The sequence below is a fragment of the Carcharodon carcharias genome, chromosome 17, assembly GCF_017639515.1.
Source record: "Carcharodon carcharias isolate sCarCar2 chromosome 17, sCarCar2.pri, whole genome shotgun sequence".
Lineage (NCBI taxonomy): Eukaryota > Metazoa > Chordata > Chondrichthyes > Lamniformes > Lamnidae > Carcharodon > Carcharodon carcharias.
The window spans coordinates 114,086,535-114,109,422 of record NC_054483.1 but is presented as its reverse complement, the minus strand read 5'-3'; the positions used below and the strand labels follow the sequence as shown (position 1 = coordinate 114,109,422).

The 22,888-nt window shown below is 48.1% G+C and overlaps 1 protein-coding gene and 1 non-coding gene across 13 annotated transcripts; one reads left to right on the top strand and one right to left on the bottom strand.

Moving 5' to 3' along the window:
• Positions 1-3,522: 3,522 nt before the first annotated feature.
• On the bottom strand, positions 3,523-22,804 carry twnk (twinkle mtDNA helicase). Of its 12 annotated transcripts, none has more exons than XM_041209865.1 (7): positions 22,229-22,804; positions 19,419-19,529; positions 17,372-18,754; positions 14,825-15,065; positions 11,690-11,797; positions 8,010-8,064; positions 3,523-4,511 (listed from the first exon to the last, which is right to left on the bottom strand). In XM_041209865.1, exons 2-7 carry the CDS (start codon positions 19,489-19,491, stop codon positions 4,263-4,265), a joined length of 2,109 nt encoding a protein of 702 aa, XP_041065799.1. In that variant the 5' UTR covers positions 19,492-19,529; positions 22,229-22,804; the 3' UTR covers positions 3,523-4,262. The 12 variants fall into 12 exon arrangements, 11 of the variants coding, with proteins under 11 accessions (XP_041065799.1, XP_041065803.1, XP_041065797.1 ...); XM_041209871.1 differs by having other exon boundaries at positions 4,380-4,511; positions 7,966-8,064; XR_005945669.1 differs by lacking the exon at positions 8,010-8,064 and adding an exon at positions 5,620-5,802 and having other exon boundaries at positions 4,382-4,511.
• On the top strand, positions 21,575-21,825 carry LOC121290273. Its single transcript, XR_005945750.1, has one exon. It is a non-coding gene; the product is annotated as a small nucleolar RNA SNORA53 (small nucleolar RNA).
• Positions 22,805-22,888: the final 84 nt, after the last annotated feature.

The window sequence follows — 22,888 nt, the reverse complement described above, 5'->3', positions numbered from 1 at the left end:
AGAGGCCCAGGCTGATGCTCTGGAGACACAGGATGAGATTTAAAATTCAATTCGTCAATAAAACTCGAATCGAAAGCTAGTCTCAGTCAAGGTGACCATAACTATTGTAGATTGTTGTAAAAAGTCACCTGGCTCACTAATGTCCTTTAGGGAAGGAAATCTGCCTCCTTTACCTGATCTGGCCTACATGTAGCACCAGCTGGTTGACTCTAAACCACCAGTCAGTTCAAGGGCAATTAAGAATGGGCATCAAATGCTGACCCTAGACTGAATTTTACAGGGGGGGGAGGGATCTACTGTCTGTACCTCCCTCCACAACCCCCCACCACCCCAAACTAAAAAGTCAGTCAGAAAAATATCCAACCCTACAACAATAACAGTTTGTCGGCTTCAACGAGGACAGCATGGGGCTTCCACCCCTCCCTCGGAGGGGGGGTGTGGGGAGCGCCAGAGCTCAGTAGTGGGCCCTGCCAGGACCTACAAACAGGCCCAAACTGAAGGCCTTAGTGGATCAGGGACTTGGGTAAGTCAGGGATATTGGTCAGGGAGGGAATCGGGGCAACTTGAGAAGGCAGGGGGAGGAAGGTGCTGGCTGGGTGGGTTTTGCAGTGCAGGCGAGAAGGGGTGACCCCCACCCCACCCAAAGATAGATACACCCACCCCCACCCCCCCATCCTTCCTGCCCTTTAAAAACATTTTTTTTTTTGAAGGTGCTGCTTACTCCTTTCTGTCTGCCCACGCCAACTGTGTAATGGCCTAATCAGCGTAATATGAGGGTCAACTGGCCTGTAGATAAGCTCAATTCACCCGTAATTATTTATTCACATGTTATTTATTTACAGGTGAGCTGCTGATGTTGGTGCCTATCCACATTCCCATCTCCCATATTGTGGGGGAACAGCTCAGAGGTGAGAAAGGTGGTGACTTGCCACCCCTCGTATTTTACATGCACCACCGCTCCCCCACCACCAAAATCACACAGCAGGGGACATAAAATTAACCCCCCCCCCCCCCTCCATTAACAAATAAAAAAATCCTCCACTGGGGAGTGGGGGGGGGGGGGGGGGGGGTCTTTGCCCTTTTACATTGGGTTTCGCAATTGCAAAGAAACCTCAAGTGATGTTACATGGATTCAGCACCACCTGCTGAAGAGGAAGTAGATTACACTGTATTTCCAACACTAACTCAAACATTAACAGGTCAATCAATGCTGGTGTTTATATCATGCAGCTTTAACTAGAGGATTAATACTTGCTTCTGATTTCATTCTGAATTGTGCACCCTCTTTTTTTTAAATTTAAAAAAAAAACTAAATTATGTTTTGTTTCTACTGTGCTGCTGTGTGCCAGAACTGATTGTACAAACTCTTATGGGGTTACCAAGCCTATTAGAAATGAGAATTTGCTCTGATATCTGGACTCCCTGCACTTCTGAGGTCACTTTTTGTTATAAAATGAAACAGAATCCACTGGGTCTGCTGACTTTCAAAACTCTTTGGAATTGTAGCAATTTGCCACCAATAATAAGGTCGGTGCCAGTAAATCCAACCGAATTCATTAAGGAGAAACATCTTTACTGACGAGCTTTCTCTCATCCTCCTTCATCAGGTCCTACGCACCCCCCTCTCTCTCACCCAGCTTCACCTCAAATGCATCGATGTCACTTGCCTCCTCCTTGGTGGCAGCTAGTTCCAAATTCTAACCACCCATCTCTCCTTAATGAATTTGGTTGGATTTATTGGCACCGACCTTATTATTGGTGGCAAATTGCTACAGTTCCAAAGAGTTTTGAAAGTCAGCAGACCCTGTGGATTCTGTTTCATTTTATAACAAAAAGTGACCTCAGAAATGCAGGGAGTCCAGATATCAGAGCAAATTCTCATTTCTAATAGGCATGGTAACCCCATAAGAGTTTGTACAATCAGTTCTGGCACACAGCAGCAATAAAACATAATTTAGTTTTAAAAAAAAACAATGCAAAAAAATGCTACATAATTCAGAATGAAATCAGAAGCAAGTATTAATCTTCTAGTTAAAGCTGCATGATTGCCAGACACATACACGGTCACTGGTGTTGCACTAATCACAGCATTCGGGGTATAAGCAACAGTACAGCCCCAAACAGCAGCAACAATAGGTGTCACAGGATGGGTCGCAACCACCTTGATGGCAATGGGAAGCAGAATTTGACGCATTACCAGCTGTGGTTGGCAGTTGTGGTCAGGGGCGAATCCATTCCTTCAGCAGCTGGCAATGTCCAGACCACCTCCTGTCACTTTTGCTTGAGGGCAGATCAACAGGATGGATTTTATTTTGAGATTATTTTTCCTACACAAAAAAATATCTCTGGCCTCCAAAACAGGAACGAGGTCAACATGGAGGTAGTTGGTAGTGTTAGAATACCCACAGGGACATGCACACACATACACAGAGACAGACACGTAAACACGTACACACACACACACACACACACACACATACATACGTACACACGCACACACACACACATACATATATACACACATACATAAAAATACACACACAGACGTACATACGCATACACACACACACGCACGTACACACACACGCATACACACACACACACATGCGCATACACACACGCATACACACACATGCGATTACATACACACACGTACATACACACACACACACACACATACGTACACACGCACACACACAGACACATACATATATACACAGACACATACATAAAAATACACACACAGACGTACATACGCATACACACACACACACACGCAAGTACACACACGCATACACACACGTGCATACACACACATGCGATTACATACACACACGTGCATACACACGCACGCATACACACGCGCATACATACATATGCACGCATACACATGCATGCATATACACACGCACGCATACGCGCACACACACATACACGCGCATACATACACACAAGCATACATACATACACACGCAGATGGACACAAACACACATTACATGCAGACACATATACACAAATTACATCCACATACACATACAGACAGATGACCACACACACACAAATATAACAAAGGGGCACTGACAGAAAGAGTTCAGTTTACAAATAAAAACAGAAAATACTGGAAAACATTCACCAGGCTTGGCAGCATCAGTGGGGTGAGAAAGAGAGTTGCTGTTGTATGTCAATGACCTTTCACACATTCCAGTTCTGATGGAAAATCATCGACCTGTTAGCACCGTTAGCTGGGTTTCCCTCTCCGCAGGTACTGCCCAGCCTGTTAAATGTTTCCAGCATTTTCTGTTTTCATTTCAGATTTCCAGCATCCACAGGATTTCCCTTTTGTTCCTAGTTTCTGAATATCATCTTTTAGCCGAAACTGGACTGGACGGGGATGCAAGATTGTAAAACTAGATGGCCAGTGATAGGCTGTATTCAGTTATGAATCCTGTAATGAGGTTCCTAAATTTGGCTGCAACACAACATGAATAAAAACTTGTTTTTATTTAAAAAAAAAAGACATTTCATTTCAAGCATCATCATTGTTTTTTTGCCCCTGTCGGTCAGTTAATTAGTTGGTTCACGTCAACTCTGAGAGCTCTGAACACAGATTGTCCCCCCTCATTGTCACGTTGAGGGTCGACCAACATTACAACAGTGACCACACTTCAGAAGCACTTCATTGGTTGTAAAGCACTTTGGGACATCCTGAGGTTGTGAAAGGCGTCAAATAAATGCAGGACCTTTCCTTCCGTTACTCCAGAAAAAAAGTGAACGCCTTCAACTCCTTAGGAGAGAAAATTCAGGGAGGGTGTTCGGATGGGTCTGCGGCTCAGACCACAGGGTTAGGTTGAAGGCAGGTAAATAATTAGCTGCCGTTTAAGCAGCTCCCAAGTGCTCGGACTTGTTTTAAAAGTTCCGTCAGTGTCTTTTCCCAAGCATTAACCCGCAGCACGATAGCGCCGTGCCTTTGAAGGTTGCCGAGGGCTAGTGTACGAGAGCAACGGAAAGTAAAAGAACCGTCTGCACATTGGGAACCGGCCTGGGCCTGTCGACAGGGTGACAAGCCCCTGCCACAGTGGCGGAGTTGACTTCGGTGTTCTCGCGGTGTTACCGCGGCGTTACCGCAACAGGAAACCTTGGGCGCCGGGGGAGCCCGAGTTCACGTGCCAGCAGGAGGTCAATCGACGGTGGCCGTCTCCGCTCCCGATACCGCCCTCCGTGCCCGGGAGTTCGGGGGAGGGGGTGGGTTCCTCTGCCGACCTCACTTTTTCTCTTTGGCACCGGCGGGTTTCCCAGAGGTCTCCGGGGCGGGGTCGTCCTCCTTCACCTTCCGCAGCTTGGCTTTCACTTTGACGGCCGAGAAGGTGAGCGAGGCCTTCTTGAATTCCAGCGGGAAGGTGCCCAGGTCTCCGTCGAAGCGATTCTTTGCCACCTGCAGGTAGCGCTTCCCCTGGCCCGAGACGAGCTTCCTGTCCTGTAGAATGAGCACGTTGTCAGCTTCCTGACTGGCCTGGAAGGGGGAGAGAGTGTGAAGTGAGCAACGGTTCCAGCATCTACCATTTCCCCCCTTCCCACAAGCCAAAGCTTCTGGGCTCCGAATACTCAAAAAAGGAGAACATTTAGCCCCAGTGGAAATAAAAGTCAAGGACACCTTCGGAAGATTAACCCAGAGTGAAAAGAAAGGCTTCAGAATTCGGAAAACCCTGAGGGGAGGGTGTATTGGGGGGGGGGGGGGGGTGGGTGTGATGAGGTAAATGGGAAGGGCGATTATTTTCCACTGGCCGGTGATCTGGTAACCAAAGGGCATCGATTTAAGGTCCTATGACCAGAAAAAGGAAGGAGGTGTCAGGGAGAATATTTTGTGGTGTTGTTGTCAGGATGTGGAATGCCCAACCAGAAATACATTGGAAATAAGAATCCTGAAGAGCTTTTAATGGGGATTAATATTGGACAAAGAAGCATCTTAAAGGCTTTGGGTCAAGAGAAGAGAAATGGGATTACGTGAAATGCTCTTTCAAAGGTACGGCACAGATATAACAAACATGTAGGTCAATGTCAGGAAGAGTACAGAATTTTCTTTGGAGGTGTGAAGAACCCGGTGAAAACTGTGTCTCTTAACTCCTTTCCAAATTGCAGTGGCATTTTAACCATCTCCATGTTGAGGTGGCATGGTTGGCACACAAGAAGGCCTGTTTTTCACCTCACCCAGTGGTGATATTAGCTTTGACCAGGCCGAGAATGGACCGTGGGGCCGGACTGGCAGGTCTGGGAGACTGCGTTCAGGACATGAAGTAGCAGCTACCTGGTGTGAGCAGCCATCAGATTCCGAATGAGCGGCGGCCATTGGGGATTGCCAGGGAAACAGAGGCCCAGGATGGGCCAGCGGCCATAAAGGGATGACTGGAAGCTCTGGCAGGTGAAATATCGAAAAGGGAGCAGCGGTTTCACAAAGGGGGGGGCGCGGTCTGAGAAGTGGGAGGGACAGGAGTGGCAGTGGTGAGAGCAGGAGCATCGATCGGAATAGCAACCTGCAAGGCGTGAGTCCACTTTCACACATGCACAGCAGCAAGGGGGCCATTAAGGGCTTAGCAGCAGAGTGGTTATGTTACTGGACTTACTGGAAATACTTCAGTATAAAAACAGAATTGGCCTACGAAAAGGGCCACTCTTCTCTTGGGAAGCATCTTCCATCGTTGTTTGAAAGTTTTGTGCCAACGATAACGAAACCAGCCATTCACACCTTTCCAGACAGTTCACATTTGCAATCTGCATGCTTCCATCTTCTCAAAGCAAGACCCAAACTGCATGCGTGGCACAGAGGAACAACAAAAGAGAATATCTTTTGTAGCAACAACATTTATAGTGTACTGCCTAAAATCTAGAACTGTCACAAAAATAGCTGTGGTTGCACTGATGGACTCGCGATCTACAGCTGCAGCTTCAAGGACTGATGCTCCAAAGTAGAATACGATGGCAACAAAATGATAGACAAAATCCACCAAATTCCAGTCGGTATCCAGTCCACACGAGATACAGGATCGAGCACAGGAACGCGGTGATGGATACAAACATCACCCAGCCTTGTATCAAAGGCACTGGGACTTTAGATGAGGTGACCAGAATCCACACCAACCCTCCCAACAAAACCTCCATACAAACGAAGCCTCCGGAATGGGTTTGCAGAACCGACGCTCTCAAGAGGTAAGGTTATCCAAAGGCCTGAACTAATAATCTAGAGGCATGAGTTCAAATCCCACCAGGGGCAGCTGTGGAACTTTAGATTGGATTCAATTAAATAAATCTGGAATTAAAAAGCTAGGATCAGTCATGGTGGCCAAGATTGGGAAGGAAATCTGCCATTCTTACCCGGTCTGTCCTACATGTGGCTCCAGATGTGGTTGACCCTTAACTTCTCTCTGAAATGGCCTAGCAAGATTTTCACTTGAATCAAACCGTTGTGGAAGAGCCCCATAATAATGAAACTGGACCGAGCACTGGACGCTGACCTAAGCAGCAGCGCTGTGGGTGAGCTCACACCCAACAGACGGCAGCGGTTCAAGAAGGCGGCTCACCATCGCCTTCCCAAGGGCTATTAGGGATGGGCAACAAATGCTGGCTTAGCCAGCGATGCTCACATCTTTTACAAACGAAAAACACTGAGATGAAAGTAAAAGGAGGTAGCGCCAAATGGGAGTATTAGGTAGGATTTCAATCAGAGGGTGCATCGCACTGTCATAATCAGGGCCGTGAAGTGTCATGTAGCAGTTCAATGTGGACAAGAATCAGCTACTCACCTGAGGGCCAAGTGTGAAACGTTTCAAATTATATCGCGTGTTATATTAAATATATCAAATTCAAGAACTGCACTGCACAGGGACTGTCCTTTTTCACAACCACTATTCAGGGGTCCCGCTGAGACAAGTTTCATTCTTTTCTTCCTGAATGTGGATCACCCAAAATTCGTCTAAAGAAGGACTCACAAACATAATGTTGACCTATCTATTCTCTCTACCAGACTTCCCACAAATGTCCCATGTTGTGTCTCACTCTGCCACCCGGTAAGGAAATTACTGCACAAAGTGCAATTTTTAAAAGAGTGGAACATGCAAATCCAGATACCTATGATGAGAGCAGTGAGAAAACCATTGGTCGGACACCACAATCCCAAATAAGGGCCAGAATTGGGAATACTCCAACATTGGGGCTCTAAGCAGATGCAAGGGATCTGCTCCCCCTTTCCTTCTCTGCCCAGCTCCCCACTTCAATTCTCCTGAAGCAGGAAGTTAAAACAGCTGAGCTTTTAATTTTCTCCGGAGTGCTGGGTCAACAATAACCTGCATTTATGTAGCACCTTTCGGACGATAAAACATTAAGAGGAGCATAATCGGACAAAGGGTTTGACACCAAGCCAGGTTATAGAGCAGCTGATCAATAGTCTAGTCAAAGAGGTTGACTGTATAAAGAGCGTTTTAACAGGAGCAGAGAGGGGTGCAGAGTTTTAGGGAAGGACATCACAGAGCTTGGGGCCCAGGCAGCTGAAGCAGTTTCCAATGGTGGCCCAGGGCGGTGGAGGGAGTGGGAGGGAGTGGGTGGGTGGGGGGGGGGGTTAGGTGGCGGGGAGCTAAGTTGTGGGGGATGGGATGATGAAAGTGGGGGATGAACAGAGTCGGAGGAGCGCCGAGATCTCGGAGTTGCAGGGCTGCAGGAGGCTGCAGAGATAATGGGGCGGGGAGAGAATTGGACACGAGAATGCAAATTTTAAATATCGTGGCACTGTCAGGCCAGGAGCCAGTTTTGGTCAGCGAGTTTGGTTGGGGAGGGGGGGGTGGCTGCGCCAGGTAAATGGGACTTGGTGCGGACTATGGGCAGCGGAGGATGCGCATGAGCTCGAGTTGACAGAACATGGGGACGAGACAGAGTAAGGAGAGCCACAAGCGATTCACAGCGAATCATCAATCACTGACCTGGCTCATGGTTCTTTTGTAAAATTAAATGACATCCGACTTGCCTTGGCTGTCCCAAAGATAGAAGCTGTCTGCAGCTCCTTAGCATCCTCCTCCTTTCTGGGATGGATGACAAGAGTTACATGGCAATTGTTGTCTGTAGCAAACTTCCTAAACGTTCCAACAACATAATCCTGCGCAGAAAACCTGAGATGTGAGGATAGGATTTTAGTCTTTTAAACTTGGAGCAAAGGGAAACAAAGTCTTCACTCGTCCAATCAGACAGGAAGCCCCCCCCCACTCCTCCCTCGGGTATCTGGTTCCACCTGTTGGGGAGGTGGGGGGGGGTGGGCGGAGTCCAGAACAAGGGGAAGGGGACATAACTTTAAAATTAGAGCTGGTGGGGGGGTCAGGTCAGGAAGCACTTCTTCACACAAATGCTATTGGATAATCTGGAACTCTCTGCCCCCACCCCCACCAAAGCTGGGCTGAGGGTCAATTGAAAAATTCAAGGCCGAGATCGATAGCTCCACATTTCTTACCTAAAAAATTAAGACTAAGGAAGTAAAATGGACTTGAGGTACAGGTCAGCTATGATCTAACTGAATGGTAGAACAGGTCTGAGGGGCTGAATGATGTTCTCCTCTTCCTTTGTTCTTGGGAACACAGGAAAGGAGGAGTAGGCCATTCAGCCCCTCTAGCCTGCTCTGCCTTTCAACTAGACCATGGATAATGTTCTACCTCAAAATGCCATTTTCCAGCACTATCCCCATATCCCTCGATGTCTTTAATATCTAGAAATCTATCGATCTCAGTCTTGAACATACGCATTGACTGAGCCTCCACAGCCCTCTGGGGTGGAGAATTCCAAGGATTCTCCACCCTCTGAGTGAAGAAATTCCTCCTCATCTCAGTCCTAAATGGCCTACCCTTTATTCTGAGACTGTGCCCCCTGGTTCTACACAACCCCCCCCCCCACCCCCCCAACCAGTGGAAATATCCACCCTGTCGAGCCCTGTAAGAACTTTTTAAGCTTCGATTAGGTCACCTCTCACTTGCCTGAACTCGAGAGAATATAGGCCCAGTCTCCTGAATCTCTCCTCATTGGACAGTCATGCCATCCCAGGAATCAGACTGCTCAACCTTCGTTGTCCTCCCTCTATGTCAAACATATCCTTCCTTAGGTAAGGAGACCAAAACTGCACACAACACACTAGGTGCGATCTCACCAAGGCTCTACACAATTGCAGCAAGACTTCTTTACCCCTCTGTACTCAAATCCTCTTGTGACGAAGGCCAACATACCATTTGCCTTCCTAATTTCTCGCTGCACGTTAGCTTTCAGTGACTGATCCTGAGACCCTTTCAACATCAACACTTCCCAATCTCTCACAATTTAAGAAATACTCTGCCTTTCTGTTTTTTCCTTCCAAAGTGGACAACTTCACATTTTCTACATCATATTCCATGTGCCATGTTCTTGCCCATTCACTTGGCCCGTCCAAATCTCCTTGAAGCCTCTTTGCATCCTCCTCACAACTCACATTCCCACCTAGTTTTACATCATCAGCAAACTTGGAAATATTACAATTGGTCCCCACATCCAAATCGTTGATATAGATTGTGAACTGCTGGGGCCCCAAGTATTGATCTTTGCGGTACCCCACTAGTCACAGCTTACCAACCTGACAATGATCTGTTTATCCCTACTCTCTAATTTCTGTCCATTAACCAATTCTCAATCCATACTAGTATATTACCCCCAATCCCTTGTGCCCTAATTTTGTTTACTAACCTCCTGTGTGAGACCTTATCAAAAGGCTTCTGAAAATCCAAATACACATCCACTAGTTGCCTCTTAACTATTTCTGCTAGTTACATCCTCAAAAGACTCTAACAGTTTTGTCAAACATGATTCCCCTTTCAAAAATCTCTGCCGAATCCTACTTTTATTTTCTAAGTGTCCAGTTATCACATCCTTTATAATAGGTTCCAGCAATTTTCCTCTTACCGATGTCAGGCTAACAAGTTTGTAGTTCCCCTATTTCTCTATTCCTCCTTTCGAAAGCAGTGGGGTTCCATTTGCCACCTTCCAAGCTACAGGAAGCATTCTAGGATCTATAGAATTCTGAAAGATGATCCCCAAGGCATCCACTATTTCTACAGTTACCTCTTTCAACACTCTGGGACGTAGGTCATCAAGTCCAAGGGATTTATCAACTTTCAATCCCTTTAGTTTCTCCAGTACTATATTTTTTACTAACACTCATTTCTTTCGGTTCCTCATTCTCATTGGTTCTCTTGGTCCTTGGGTTGTGGGGGAGGGGGGAGGGTGCAGCAGGGAACGAGGGTGCTGGACAAATGGGGGGGCATGTCAAAGTGGGAAGATGGTGATGGAGTGGTAATGTCACTGGGCTAGTAATCCAGAGACCGAGGCTAATGCTTTGGGAACATGGGCTCAAATCCCACCACGGCAGCTGGTGGAATTTCAATTCAAGTCCCAGTGATGGTAGCCACGAAGCCATCAGTGATTGTCACAACCAGGGAAGGGAAGCTGCTGTCCTTACCCGGTCTGGCCTACGTGTGACTCCAGAACCACAGCAATGTGGTCGACTCTTAACTGCCCTCTGGAATGGCCTAGCAAGCCAATTACTTTAAGGGTAATTAGAGATTGGCAGCAAATGATGGCCTTGCCACCTCATGAAAATAATTTTTTTTTTAGATGGAGGAATTGCCCTATATTGGGGGGAGGGGTAAGGTGGAAATATAAGAGTAAAACAAAGTGAAGGATGCAAGGATTTGGAGGGAGTCTCAATGATTCAATAGACCAAACTGGCCAAACAAAGAGCCTCAGGTACCGGCAACTCCTCCTGACCTCAGTCAGGCTGTGTGTTCTTGATCTGGACAGGATATAATGACAATCAGTGAATTGACCCAGGTCTCTTCCCCCAAAGAGCTGTGGATGCTCAGCTGTTCAGCTTATTGTAGACAGAGATCGGTCCCCTCTTAGGCGCTAAGGGAATCAAGGGATATGGGGGTTGGGAGATTAAATGGAGGATCAGCCATGATCTGTATTTATACTTTTTCCTGTGAGGTGTCACCACTTTGACGTGCTCCTCACTTCAACACCAATGCCACCACCCCCCCACCCCACACCCTCACCACCACCCCCACCCCCAAGAATACCAGAGAACCAAGGGACTAACGAGAATGAGGGACCAAAATAAATTAGTATTAGTAAAAACGAACAGACTTACATTTTTTGCCCGTGCCTAATTGCCCTTCAGAGGGTACTCCTTGAACCGCTGCAGTCCGTCTGGTGCAGACATGCCCACGGTGTTACTAGGGAGTGAGTCCCTGGATTTTGACCAGGTTTTACCGAATGGCATAGTAGGGCTGGAGGGGCCGAGTGGCCGACTTCAGTTTCTATATCTAGGCCGGATAAGCCCCTCCACGGGGGACTTGAGAAGGGCATGACGGCAGCCTGAGACTGAGCCTGTTTGCTGAGCCAATGACTAAGAGGGTACATTTTGAACAGGGACGGGGGAATCTTTGGGGTCAAGGAGACCCAGGGAAATCGAATAACGGAGCTCCCGCCGGTTTTAGTGGACACGGACATAAAATAGACAGCTCGGAGAGAATCATGTAGGGCGGGTGCTAAAGTCCAGTTGCAAGGGTTGTAGAAAGAACAAGATATTGTGATCACAATTTGGCCCGCGTTTTAGTTAAAAAGAGGAACAATTACTTGTCAACAGAGAGGTGTTCATGTCCCATCATGAACTGCAGGTTGTCTATAACAATGTGGCTAATGTCATACATGTACACCGCATGTTGCATTGTGTCGATGACTGACCTGCACAACAAAAGAGAGACCTTGTTAAATTCACACCGATAGTCAGGTTATATAAAGCAATGCTACTTAGAGGTGCAGGCGAGGGCTGGGAATGAAAACCATTATAAAGGCCCAACATGCTCAATCCCTTTAACTGTTCTCAACTCTGCCGGCCTGCCTTTTCATAGCCCCCACTCCCTTCTCTCAGCACAGACACGTGTGCAGAGGCTAGAAAAGCTGGAATTGTTCTCCCTGGAGCAGAGACGGTTAAGGAGAGATTTATTCGAGGCGTTCAAAATCCTGAAGGGTTTTGTCGGATTTTTTAAAAAAAATTCATTCATCCATCCATCCATTCACAGGATGTGGGCATCACTGGCTGGGCCAGCACTTATTGCCCATCCTTAATTGCCCACGAGGTGGTGGTGGTGAGCTGCCTTCTTGAACCGCTGCAGTCCATGTGGTGCAGGTACACCCACTGTGCTGTTAGGGAGAGAGTTCCAGAATTTTGATCCAGCGACAGTGAAGGAACAGCCATATGTTTCCAAGTAAATAAGGAGGTAAGTAACCAGTGGACAACAATTTAAGGTAAACGGCAAAAGATCCAGAGGGGAGATAAGGAGAAATCTCTTTAAGCAGCGAGTTGGTGTGATCTGCAATGAGCTGTGTGAAAGTTGGTGTGATCTGCAATGAGTTGTGTGAAAGGCTGATTCAATAGTAACTTTCCAAAGGGAATTATAAATACTTGAAAGAGGAAAAAAAAATGGCCTATAGGAAGACCTGGGGAATAGGACCAATTAGATGGTCCTTTCGAAGAGCCAGCATAGGGCTGAATGGCCTCCTTCTGTGCTCTATGATTCTATGACCCATTCAATTACCTCTTTAACGTAATTATTCCCAAGTATCAGTGAACTTGTTCAGAAGGGCTTGCAATCCCAATAATTCTCAGTTACGGGGTTACGATACATTAACACTGCTCAATAGCTGATCCATGGATCGGAAAAGACTGATGTGTTAGTTAAAAGAGGTTTCTTTTCACTCAGGTAATGGAGAGGATGATTATGATGGCATGAACCGTGGAGCTGCAGGTTCCAAATCTGCTGAAGAGAGTCTGAAGGTTATAGGCGCATTAACACCACATTCAAAGAAAAACTTACATTCCATTAATTCATGGGATCAACCATTGCGGTTGTAGGGGGAGGGGAGAGGGAAGGCCACAATGGAACAATCCTACAAAGATGGCTTGATGGGCTGAATGGCCTTTTCTTGCTCCAGCAGGCCAAGTTCCTAATCTGCCATTGTTGGGTTAGGAGGTACATGTTAGTAGTGTGTATCTCTGCAAATAAAAGTTTATAAAAAGTGTGTAAAGATGGGCTCTAGTTTGATCCTTCACTGCCTGGCTTTCTGTAATAAGAGCAGCTCGGACTGGATTTAATTAAAAAAAAAGACAGATTCACTCTCCTGATATCCACCCTACCGATTCTGCTGTCCTTCCGTTACTGAAGGAGCCATAAAACACATGTCCAATGTCCCAATCACCAGCACTCTGGCTATCAATCACCCTCTGTGTCATCATCAGAGCTCTCGCTGGTTAAAGGGGGCACTATCGTATACACCGAGGCAACAATCAAGCCCCTTTTAAAAAAATTAACCTTCTAAGAAAGAAAATACAGTTTTAGAATTGGTGTCTCAACAATATTATTTTTGCATGAAAAACTTGTTAGAGTGTGATAACAGGATGCTTCTTACACATTGTACAGTGTGTAATCCTGCACAGTTACTGCCGCTTGCTACTCTATGACTCAAACCCCGTATATGTGATGGGGGGGGGGGGAAGAATGACAAAGAACCTGTTTGTTTAGCAACAGAATGAATCAGCGAAGGAGGCCATTCAGCCCTCAGTGCCTGTGCCAACTCTTTGACAGACCTATCCAATTAAACCCAATCCCCACTGCTCTCTCCCCAAAACCCAACAAATATGTCCTTTTCCAGTATTTATGTAATTCCCTTTTGAAAGTTACTACTAAATCTACTTCCTCCCCTTCAAGCAGTGCGTTCCAGATCACAACTTTTGTGTTTTTAAAAAAATTGCTCCTCATCTCCCCTCCGGGTTTTTTTTGCCAATCATCTTAAATCTGTGCCTTCTGCCACTAGCAACAGTTTCTCCATATTCGCTCAATAGAAACCCCTCATCATTTTGAACACCTTTACTAATTCCTCCCAATTTCTTCCCTCCTGCTCCAAAGGTGCAGGCCCCCATGCTCCATGGGCAGCAACAGCCCACTGGTTACGCCACAAAGTGGGCCTTCAGCCACAGGCCAAGCCTGGGCAATGAGTGGCGACGGGCTAATTAGCTGTGGAAGGAAGTGTGGGTGTACCTCAGGCGGGCATGATCCTGTCCTTACCTAATACACAAGCATGGGTACTCTTTCAGCAACTGACAGCCCATCAGGAGCCAAGTAGGCCCGAGGCCTATAAACACAGGCCAAAGAGCTACCATGACAACTCCTTACTACTCACAGCTGGGCTGCGTGTCTCAGAGCCAGGCTGCATGCTGTGTTGAGCCGCTGAGACAATTAACGTGGGGTTATGGCAAAGGAAAACGCAAGAGGTTGCGTCACACCAAGTGAGATTGACTTTTCGTCAATATGGTTTCAGTTCCACAACCCTGAGATCTACGCACCCTTCCAATTCTGGCCTCTTGTGTATCCTCAATTTGAATCACTCCACCATTGGCAACCATGTCTTCAGCTGCCTAGGCCCTAAGCTCTGGAATTCCCTCCCCAAACCTCTCTACCTCACTCTCCTCTAAGTTGTAATGCTGCGTTCTGTAAATAAACCTATTATCAAGAAGCCTAGTTTCACATTTCGCCAGTTGGCTCGGGACCAAGTTAAATGGACCTCTTTCCTATTCTTAACACCTCCTTACGTGACTCAGTGTAAAATTTTGCTTTGATGAACGCTCCTGTGAAGCACCTTGGGACATTTTACTACGTTAAAGGGGCTACATAAGTATAAACTGTTGCTTATTAGGATCACCAAATACTTTACTTGATGCTGTGCTGCCCATGAAATGTCATGAAGAAGAGGGGCAGGTTCTCGAACTTGTCGGCCCACTCATCATAGTTCTCCAGCTGATCGTCCAGGCGCTGCATCGCAAACTGAGTCAGCATGATCTTGGCCAGCCGGATGTTGTTGATCTCAAAGCTTCCCCACAGGGTGTTTACCCCTTGGATGCAGAGGTCCAGAGTGCACTCGCTGATGAAGGTCGTCTTCCCGCTGCCTGTAGGACCTATTTGCAAGACAAAGATGGGTGTTTATGATGAGCCCCAATCACAGCTGGTTGCCACAGGTTACCCCGATCCCCACCACACACAGCTCCCATGGACAAAAAATGCAGCAGTGTACTGATCTCAAACTCAACTTCTAATGTGGGTCAGAAGATTGTAGATTCGACTCGCACTCCAGAGACTTCAGCATAAAACCTAAGCCAACACTTTCAGTGCAGTACTGACTGAGTGCTGCACTGTCGGAGGTGCTATCTCTCGGATAAGCCCTTTAGACCAAAGTCCCCAGGGGTCATGGAATCTATCTGAACAGGGAGATGGTGGCCCCGGTTTAATGCCACATCCAAAAGACAACACCTCTGGCAATTCAGCACCCCCTCAGTCCTGCACTGAAATGTCAGCCTAGATTATGTGCTCAAGTCCCGTAGGAGGCCATGAACCCATAATCGTCTGACCCAGTAAGGAACATATCTTTTTATTTTCCGTTGGACTGTGAATTAAAATTACAATGGCTGCAAATTGAAAGACATGTCCACTGGAACAGGATGAGATTTTTACAATGTTGCAATCCAGAAATAGAGTGTGCCATGAAAGACAGGATGGTGCTGGGGAAAGGGGTCCTGGACCAAGGGGGCTGCCAGGCAACAATGTTAGAATTGGCACCAGGTTGGGTGTGAGAGCAGGGCAGCCGAATAGCTCCTAGCCTGGGAGGAACAAGCCCTAAAAACCTTGTTTTCCTGTCTGTGGAAGATTCCAGTAATGCTACAGTAGTAGCTAGTTGGCTTTTTGTCCTCATATCTCTATAACCTGCTCTCTCTCTCTGAAAACCCCTGTCAAGAGGCAAAGGGGAAAATCAATGTTAGAGGTGTTGAAAGGCAAGCGCACGACCAGTGAACTAAATACTGAAAGTGCTGGAAGAGCCACCTCGTGTCATCAACAAGAACTGAAAGGAATTTGGAAGATATCAATCAAAATCAACCCATCAAAGCCTGTACTCTGGAGTTGGTGCTATTGAACTGTTTTATCCCAGCCTTAAAATCCATGTTTTTGTGTGTCTTACGTGTCTTGTATGTTTTATGTGTCTTGTATGTGTGTGTTTAGGGATTTAAGAATTTGTAGAGTTTAAGTTATAGGGTTAGCAGTTCCTATTTCTTTCTTTTGCCACTGGTTAACAACAGTTTGTTCAAGAAACAGTTATGTACTAAGTTTACAAACCTGGTGCTTGTATTCTGTTAACCTAAATTAAACAGTTAGGTAGAATTGGGGCAATCTGGTGGTTTGATCAAACTTTTCCCATTTGTCACGGCTCGGGGAAGAGTGGGGCTTGATATTACAGCGCACTGTCCCCAGTGGAGTCGTGACAACCCCAAGATAACTGTGTTAGTCACTGGGGCAAATCAGAAGCTTGTGTGGTGGGGGGGAGGGGGGAATGGAGAAAAGAGAAGCCATACATATTTGCTTAGACTAACTGCTACTGAAGGTGGGAGGCTGTGAATGATTGCTGCCCGCTACTACTTAGACAATTGTTAACAGAAAAAAACAGGGATTCAACTTTAATCTTACCCAAAATCTGAGAGAAGTCCCCAAATTTCAAAATATTTGTACCAAACTGACTCAAATTCTGGGGTAGGCTTTTGAGGTTGGAAACCCTCTTTCAGCTAAACCGTGCTCTTGCTCCCGGATCTCCTAACTCAGCACGGGACCAGGAACAAACCTGAGCCCGCCCTGCTCCACACAGCTCATTGAGATTTCCACCATGACTCAGTGGTAGCTCTCTCGCCTCGGGGTCAGAAGGCTGAAGGTTTTAGAGCAGATCGTCTAGGCTGGCACTCCAGTGCAGTACTGAGGGAGTGCCGCGCTGTCAGAGGTGCCACCTTTCAGGTGAAACTTTAAACCCAGGCTCCGTCCGTCCTCTCAGGTGAACGTAAAGCATTACCCCCCAGGCACTATTTCAAAGAAGAGCAGAGGAGTCCCCCCCCTGCCTCCCCCCAACACCGGTGTCCTGGCCAATATTAATCCCTCAATCAACATCACTAAAATCAGATTATCTGGTCATTATCACTTTGCTGTTTGTGGGAGCTTGCTGTGCGCAAATTGGGCGGCCCCGTTTCCTAAATCACAGCAGCGACCACACGTCAAAATTTACTTCATCGGCTGTAAAGGGCTTTGGGACATCCTGAGGTTTGTGACAAGTTGCACTTTAGGGTTATTAAGCTCATGACCAAACTGACAGGTGCATCTGTCCCGTTTTGGCCACCGGAGGAGCTGTAACCGAGATCTGGGGTTGCGTTCGGGACAGTAACCAAACTACCTGTGAAAACCGTGAGCTCCCCTTTTCGGTGCCCTTTGAGGAGCTTGTTCAAATCGGGAAACCGCTGCCACTTGATGCCGGAGACCTGATCGACGTTGGCCAACTCTCCAAACACGTCGTCTCGCAGCTGGCGGAAGGAGATGATGGACTTGTGACTGGCGGGGATGGCGCTCTTCACGATCTTGCCTAGGTTGAGGCCCATCGCCAGCGCCTCCTGGGGGCAGGGCTGCTGGTCACCTGGCCGCACCAGGAAGCAGCGCTTCACGTTGAGCTTGCGGGCGAAGATCTTGGAGGCCTCCCAGGAGAGGAGGTCGCTGCCCAGCCACAGGGTGATCCTCTTGAACTGCTCCAGGTAGGGGAGGAGCAGAGGGGGTAGGCAGCTCACGCCCCGGGGCAAGCAGACGCAGGGTAGGCCGGTGGCAGTGGTCACCGCGAGGCAGTCAGTTTCCTTCCCAGTCAGGACCAGCGTTGTGTCTTTCCTGGTTAGGACGTGGAGACCGAAGAGGTTGTGGTAGCCGCTGGGCTTTGGCAGGGTCGTCGCCACGTAGTTGACCCGGTGGCCATCCTGCTCGGCCGAAAGCAGCTTTAGCCCTTTCAAGCTCGAATCCCTCCAATTAAACCAGGGGAACACCAAACTTTTAGTGGGTTTGAAGTACTTCACACTCAGCTTCTTGAGAGTTGGGCTGGGAACCTTTGTGATCCCGAACATGGCTTTGACCAGACGGGTCTCCTCTTCCTCCAAGTCGGCGAAGGCCATCGCTTTGTTCCAGATCTGCTGGACCTCCTTCAGGTCCATCTCCTGCTCGCTCAGCTCCCAGTCACTTTCCGGCACCTTCAGCAGTACGTCAGGGCCCAGGTTGGCCCGGCCTTCCTTCTGCATCACTTCCAGGCAGTCTTGGAAGTCCTCCCAGCTCCCCTCCAGTAGCGTCTCCTTGCACAGGAACTGGCCGGTGGTCTTGTCAATAAAGAGGGTGAGGGTCTCCTTCTCTGCCTTGCCCGTGTCGAACACCTTCCCGACAAACAAGCTGGGCACATGTAGGCAGCTGTACCCGTCGTGGAACGCAATGCCCTTCGACCGGAGGTACTGCCGGATCTCCGTCACCGTGACTGGCAAGATGGAGGACACGAGGTCCGCTTTTAAGTCCTTGTTCTTAACGCACCCCTTGATGCAAAAGCCGAGGGAGGGTGTGGTGCTGAGGGGTGCCGAGCCTCTCCGCCACGCCAACGCTGTACCGGCCTTCCCCCTTCCAGGGTTAACTGGCGGCGCAGTCCATCGCTTGCGGGTGAAGTCCGCCATGCTGTACCATCTTCGTGACCGGCTTGACCCCTGCAGGATCCCACCGAGCACTCTGCAGCCACAGTGAAATGAACAAAGCATGTTCTCTGTAGAGAGGGGGGGTGGGGGGGAAGAAAAACACAGCTGAAAGAATAACAGCAACAAACTGCATTTCCATAGCGCTTTTAAAAGGGAATGAAAAGGACTCCCCCCCTCCCCCCACCGGGTCACTTCACAGGACCGTGGGTCAGGCAAGGTTTTGACATCAGGTCACATTAGCCGTGTTAGGCTTGGTCAAAGAGGTGGGTTTTTAAGGAGTGTCTTAAAGGAGAGAGAGAGGTATAGGGAGACAGTGCCGGAGCTTAAGGTCTAGACAGCTGAAGGCAGGGCTGCCAACAGTACAGTAAAGCAAATGGGAGCTGTACAAAAGCCCATTGTGGGAGCAAAGCAGAGACCTCAGAGGTCTGACGGACTGGAGGACATTACAGAGGTCGGTGGGGGGAGGGAACAAGGCCATGGAGGTATTTGAACATGGGGCTGAGAATTTAAAAAGTGATCCCCTGCCCACTGGACTCTGCTCGCCCGAAGCAGACCCCTTGGTCCTGGCTCCTGGGACGCAACGCTCCAGAGAATGTACCTAACAAACGGCTGCGTTCTCTCCCTCTCTCTGCAGTGTGCTGCAACAACATCGGACTGCACCGTCTCCTTGACTCCATCCTTTCCCAGAGCCTCAAAAACCCAACAAAATAAACTCCCACTCGGTCTCCCTACCCTTGTACGACCTGTAAGCTCCCACAGAACCAAGTCTACCGCTGCCCAACCGTCCCTCCTCAATTCTGTTCATCCTCTGTTCCTGTGACGTCCAAACTAAGGTCAAAGTTCCTGAGAACAAAAGTAAAGTACCGCAGATGCTGGATGTCTGAAGTAAGAAAAAAAAACCCAACAAAGTGCTGGAAGATCTCAGCAGCTCTGGCACCATCTGTGGGGAAGGGAAACAGAGTCAACGTTTCGAGTCCAACACGGGCTCTGAAAGAAGAGTCATATCGGGACTCGAGACGTTGGCTCTTTTTCTCTCTTCCCACCCCACCCCACCCCCCCCCCCCCACACCAAAGGATGCGGCCAAGGCCTGCTGAGGTTTTCCAGCGTTTTCTGTTTTTATTCCAAAGTACCACCATTCCAGCTCTCAAAGCCCAGGCTGTTCAGCACCTAGACTTTTATATATATATATATATATATATACATATATATATATATATATTGCTGGTTCGTCCTGTTTTTGACTTTACGACCCTGGAGGTTTAGTTTAGCAGTCGGAACCAGAAAAGGCCATTCAGCCCCTCAAGCCCAAACTGCCATTAAGTTAGATCCCAGCTCAATACTTACTTTGGATAAACCTCAAACCAGAAGTCTAAAACCTGAATTTGTGATACATGAAGATTAATGGAAAGATGGGTTTAAGCTCCGTACACAAGGCCCCAGGCTGCTGGGTTTAGTCCCAGGCAGCCCATGAGGATCCCCCTGTTTGGAAGGTAAAGGGGTGGGGCAAGGATTCTACTCCCTGTTGACAATCAGCTTAGCTTCAAGCATCTGACTCAGAAGGTTCCGGTTTCAAGTCCCTATCTAGATCACACGAAAAAATATCAAGGCTGACAGTCCGGTGCAGCACTGAGGGAGTGCTGCATTACTGGAGAGGCTGTCTTTCAGATGAGAAGTTAAACCAAGGCCCCAAATGCCTGCCCCAGAGATTGTAAAAGATCCCACGACACTATTAGGGGAGTTCTCCCTGGTGTCCAGGCCAATATTTACCCCTCAATCCATGGAACCATTGTCGATTGTTGTAAAAGCCCATCTACTTCACTAATGTCCTTTAGGGAAGGAAATCTGCCATCCTTACCTGGCCTGGCCTACATGTGACCCCCAGACCCACAGCAATGTGGTTGACTCTTGAATGCTCTTTGAAATGGCCCAGCAAGCCACTCAGCTGTATAAAACCACTACAAAGTCACACTGTGGGTGTACCTACACCACATGGACTGCAGTGGTCCAAGAAGGCAGCTCACCACCAGCTTCTCAAGGGCAACTAGGGATGGGTAATAAATGCTGGCCCAGCCAGCGACACCCACATCCCGTGAATGAATTAAAAAAAAAATCAACATCACACAAACAGGCTAACTGATCATTATCACATTGCTAAAATAATAATAATGATAAAAACAAAAAACTGCGGATGCTGGAAATCCAAACAAAGCTTTTAACCAAGGGGAGTGTGGTTTGTGCAACATTCTGGGATATTCCCGTGCATTTTAATGGAAGGTTTTGCACTGTTTCACAGGATTGGACATCACATTGCTGTTTGTGGGAGCTCGCTGTGCGCAAATTGGCTGCTGCGATTCCAACAAGCGACTACACGTCAAAAAGTACTTCATTGGCTCTAAAGCGCTTTGTGAGGTCTGGTGGTCATGAAAGGCATTAAATAAATGCAGGTCTGTTTGCTGGTGGAAAAGTAAGCTGCATCCCCACTCTGGGACACCCTGGAAAGGGAGAAATGTCTCAGGGTTAAAAGCCCTTGGGTGTTAGAAACGTGTGCATTTAAGACTACATCTCCTCTCTACTAAAACTGCCAAATGAGACTTTTTAAATGGGGATCTGCAGTAATTCAACTGTGGGGGATGAAGTACCAAAAAATGTACTTTCCGTCAAAGTTTGCCCCGAACTGAGCCAAAACGTGAATTTTTGACCTAGGGTGATGAGCGGAAAGATGGGTTGAAGCTTTTAACCGAGGGGAGTGTGGTTTGTGCAACATTCTGGGATAGTCCCGTGCATTCTAATGGAATTTTAACGGAAGGTTTTCGCACCTAAATTATTTGAGTTCGCCAGTTTGAATGCTAGTGGTTGGAGACCTGTTTGGGACAGTTTTTAAAGAAAACATATGCTGCTTAGATCCACCTTTGGGATGTACCTGTTCTGCCTTGCTGGTAGATCTCTGCACCCTGGTGTTGGGTTCTCCAGTGGGCTGGCAGGTGACATTCGTCAACTTGTGGCTGTACAGTCAAAGGTACTTGAGTCACTGGCACGTTGAAGGTGATGTACCTGCACGGTAGCCCCTCAGTTCTGATGTGAACAACCTGTTACTCCAGGCTGTTGCTGCCGTCAGAACTTTACTGCTACGTGGGCCACGTTTATCAACATCCATCTGGCTTAAATATTGCAATGAAGTTTGGGACACCCACACAACCTGCCAGTTACATAAAGCTTCACTGCTGAGGGCGGAATGTTGCGAATCGAGTTCAATGTAAATAAAAGCAAAACGCTGGGGACCTTGTAAATCACATTGCACCCCCCCACCCCGAAACGTTAACTCTGCCGGACCCGCTGAGGGCTCCCAGCGCTTTTTGTCGTGGTTCCTACTCTTATGCGAATCTTTGATCACTGCGACAGACCTTTGCAAGACTATCGGTTGAGGAGAAGCAGCAAACGCACGGATGCACCGTTCAAACCGACCGGTCGCATTCGCACCGCGGAGTTTGGGGCAGTGGGGGCGGGGGGGGGGGGTCGGTCCGCCCACCTTACCTTACCTTACCTTTACCTAACCCAGCCCAGCCTAGCGGCGACCACGTTTGCAACGCTGAGGCAGTTCCTTCAAAGTCGCCTGGCCGCGATCTGCAGCCTCAAACTGCAGCATTGCAACTCCTAACATTAGGCACGGGTTTATGCAACCCCGGGAACTAAGAGAGCCCCGTTATGTAACTATACACACACCCACACATGTACATACACACTGCATGCATTCACAGCGGCTCCCTTCACGTGTGTAACAAAGGATGAACCTTGTGTAACAAGGAGGAGGTCCGGCCGAGGGCGCGTGTATCGCTTTAGAATCTTGTCCCGGGGATTTGGAACGTTGGCCCGGGGATTTGGAACGTTGGCCCGGGGATTTAGAATCTTGTCCCGGGGATTTGGAACGTTGTCCCGGGCATTTGGAACGTTGGCCCGGGGATTTAGAATCTTGTCCCGGGGATTTGGAACGTTGGCCCGGGCATTTGGAACGTTGGCCCGGGGATTAGGTTGCCTCGCGCTGCCAGGCAAGGTAACCCTAGTGAATGCCTTCGCCCGCGGCCTGTCTGGCAGACCTGCTTCCCTCTCCCTCACTCTCCGTGTAGCCCCACCGCAACCACCCGCTCTCTCACCCCACCCCACCCCCACCCCCACCCCATTATCTGCATTATTATCTTTCGCAATA

Coding starts and splice junctions, on each gene's coding strand:
- twnk (XM_041209861.1), bottom strand. CDS start 19,491: ATGAACAGAATTGAGGAGGGACGGTTGGGCAGCGGTAGACTTGGTTCT. Junction 11,798..14,824: donor CATGGGCAGCACAGCATCAA/GTAAAGTATTTG, acceptor TTTGTTGTGCAG/GTCAGTCATCGACACAATGC. Junction 8,152..11,689: donor GAACACCTCTCTGTTGACAA/GTAATTGTTCCT, acceptor CTCACATCTCAG/GTTTTCTGCGCAGGATTATG.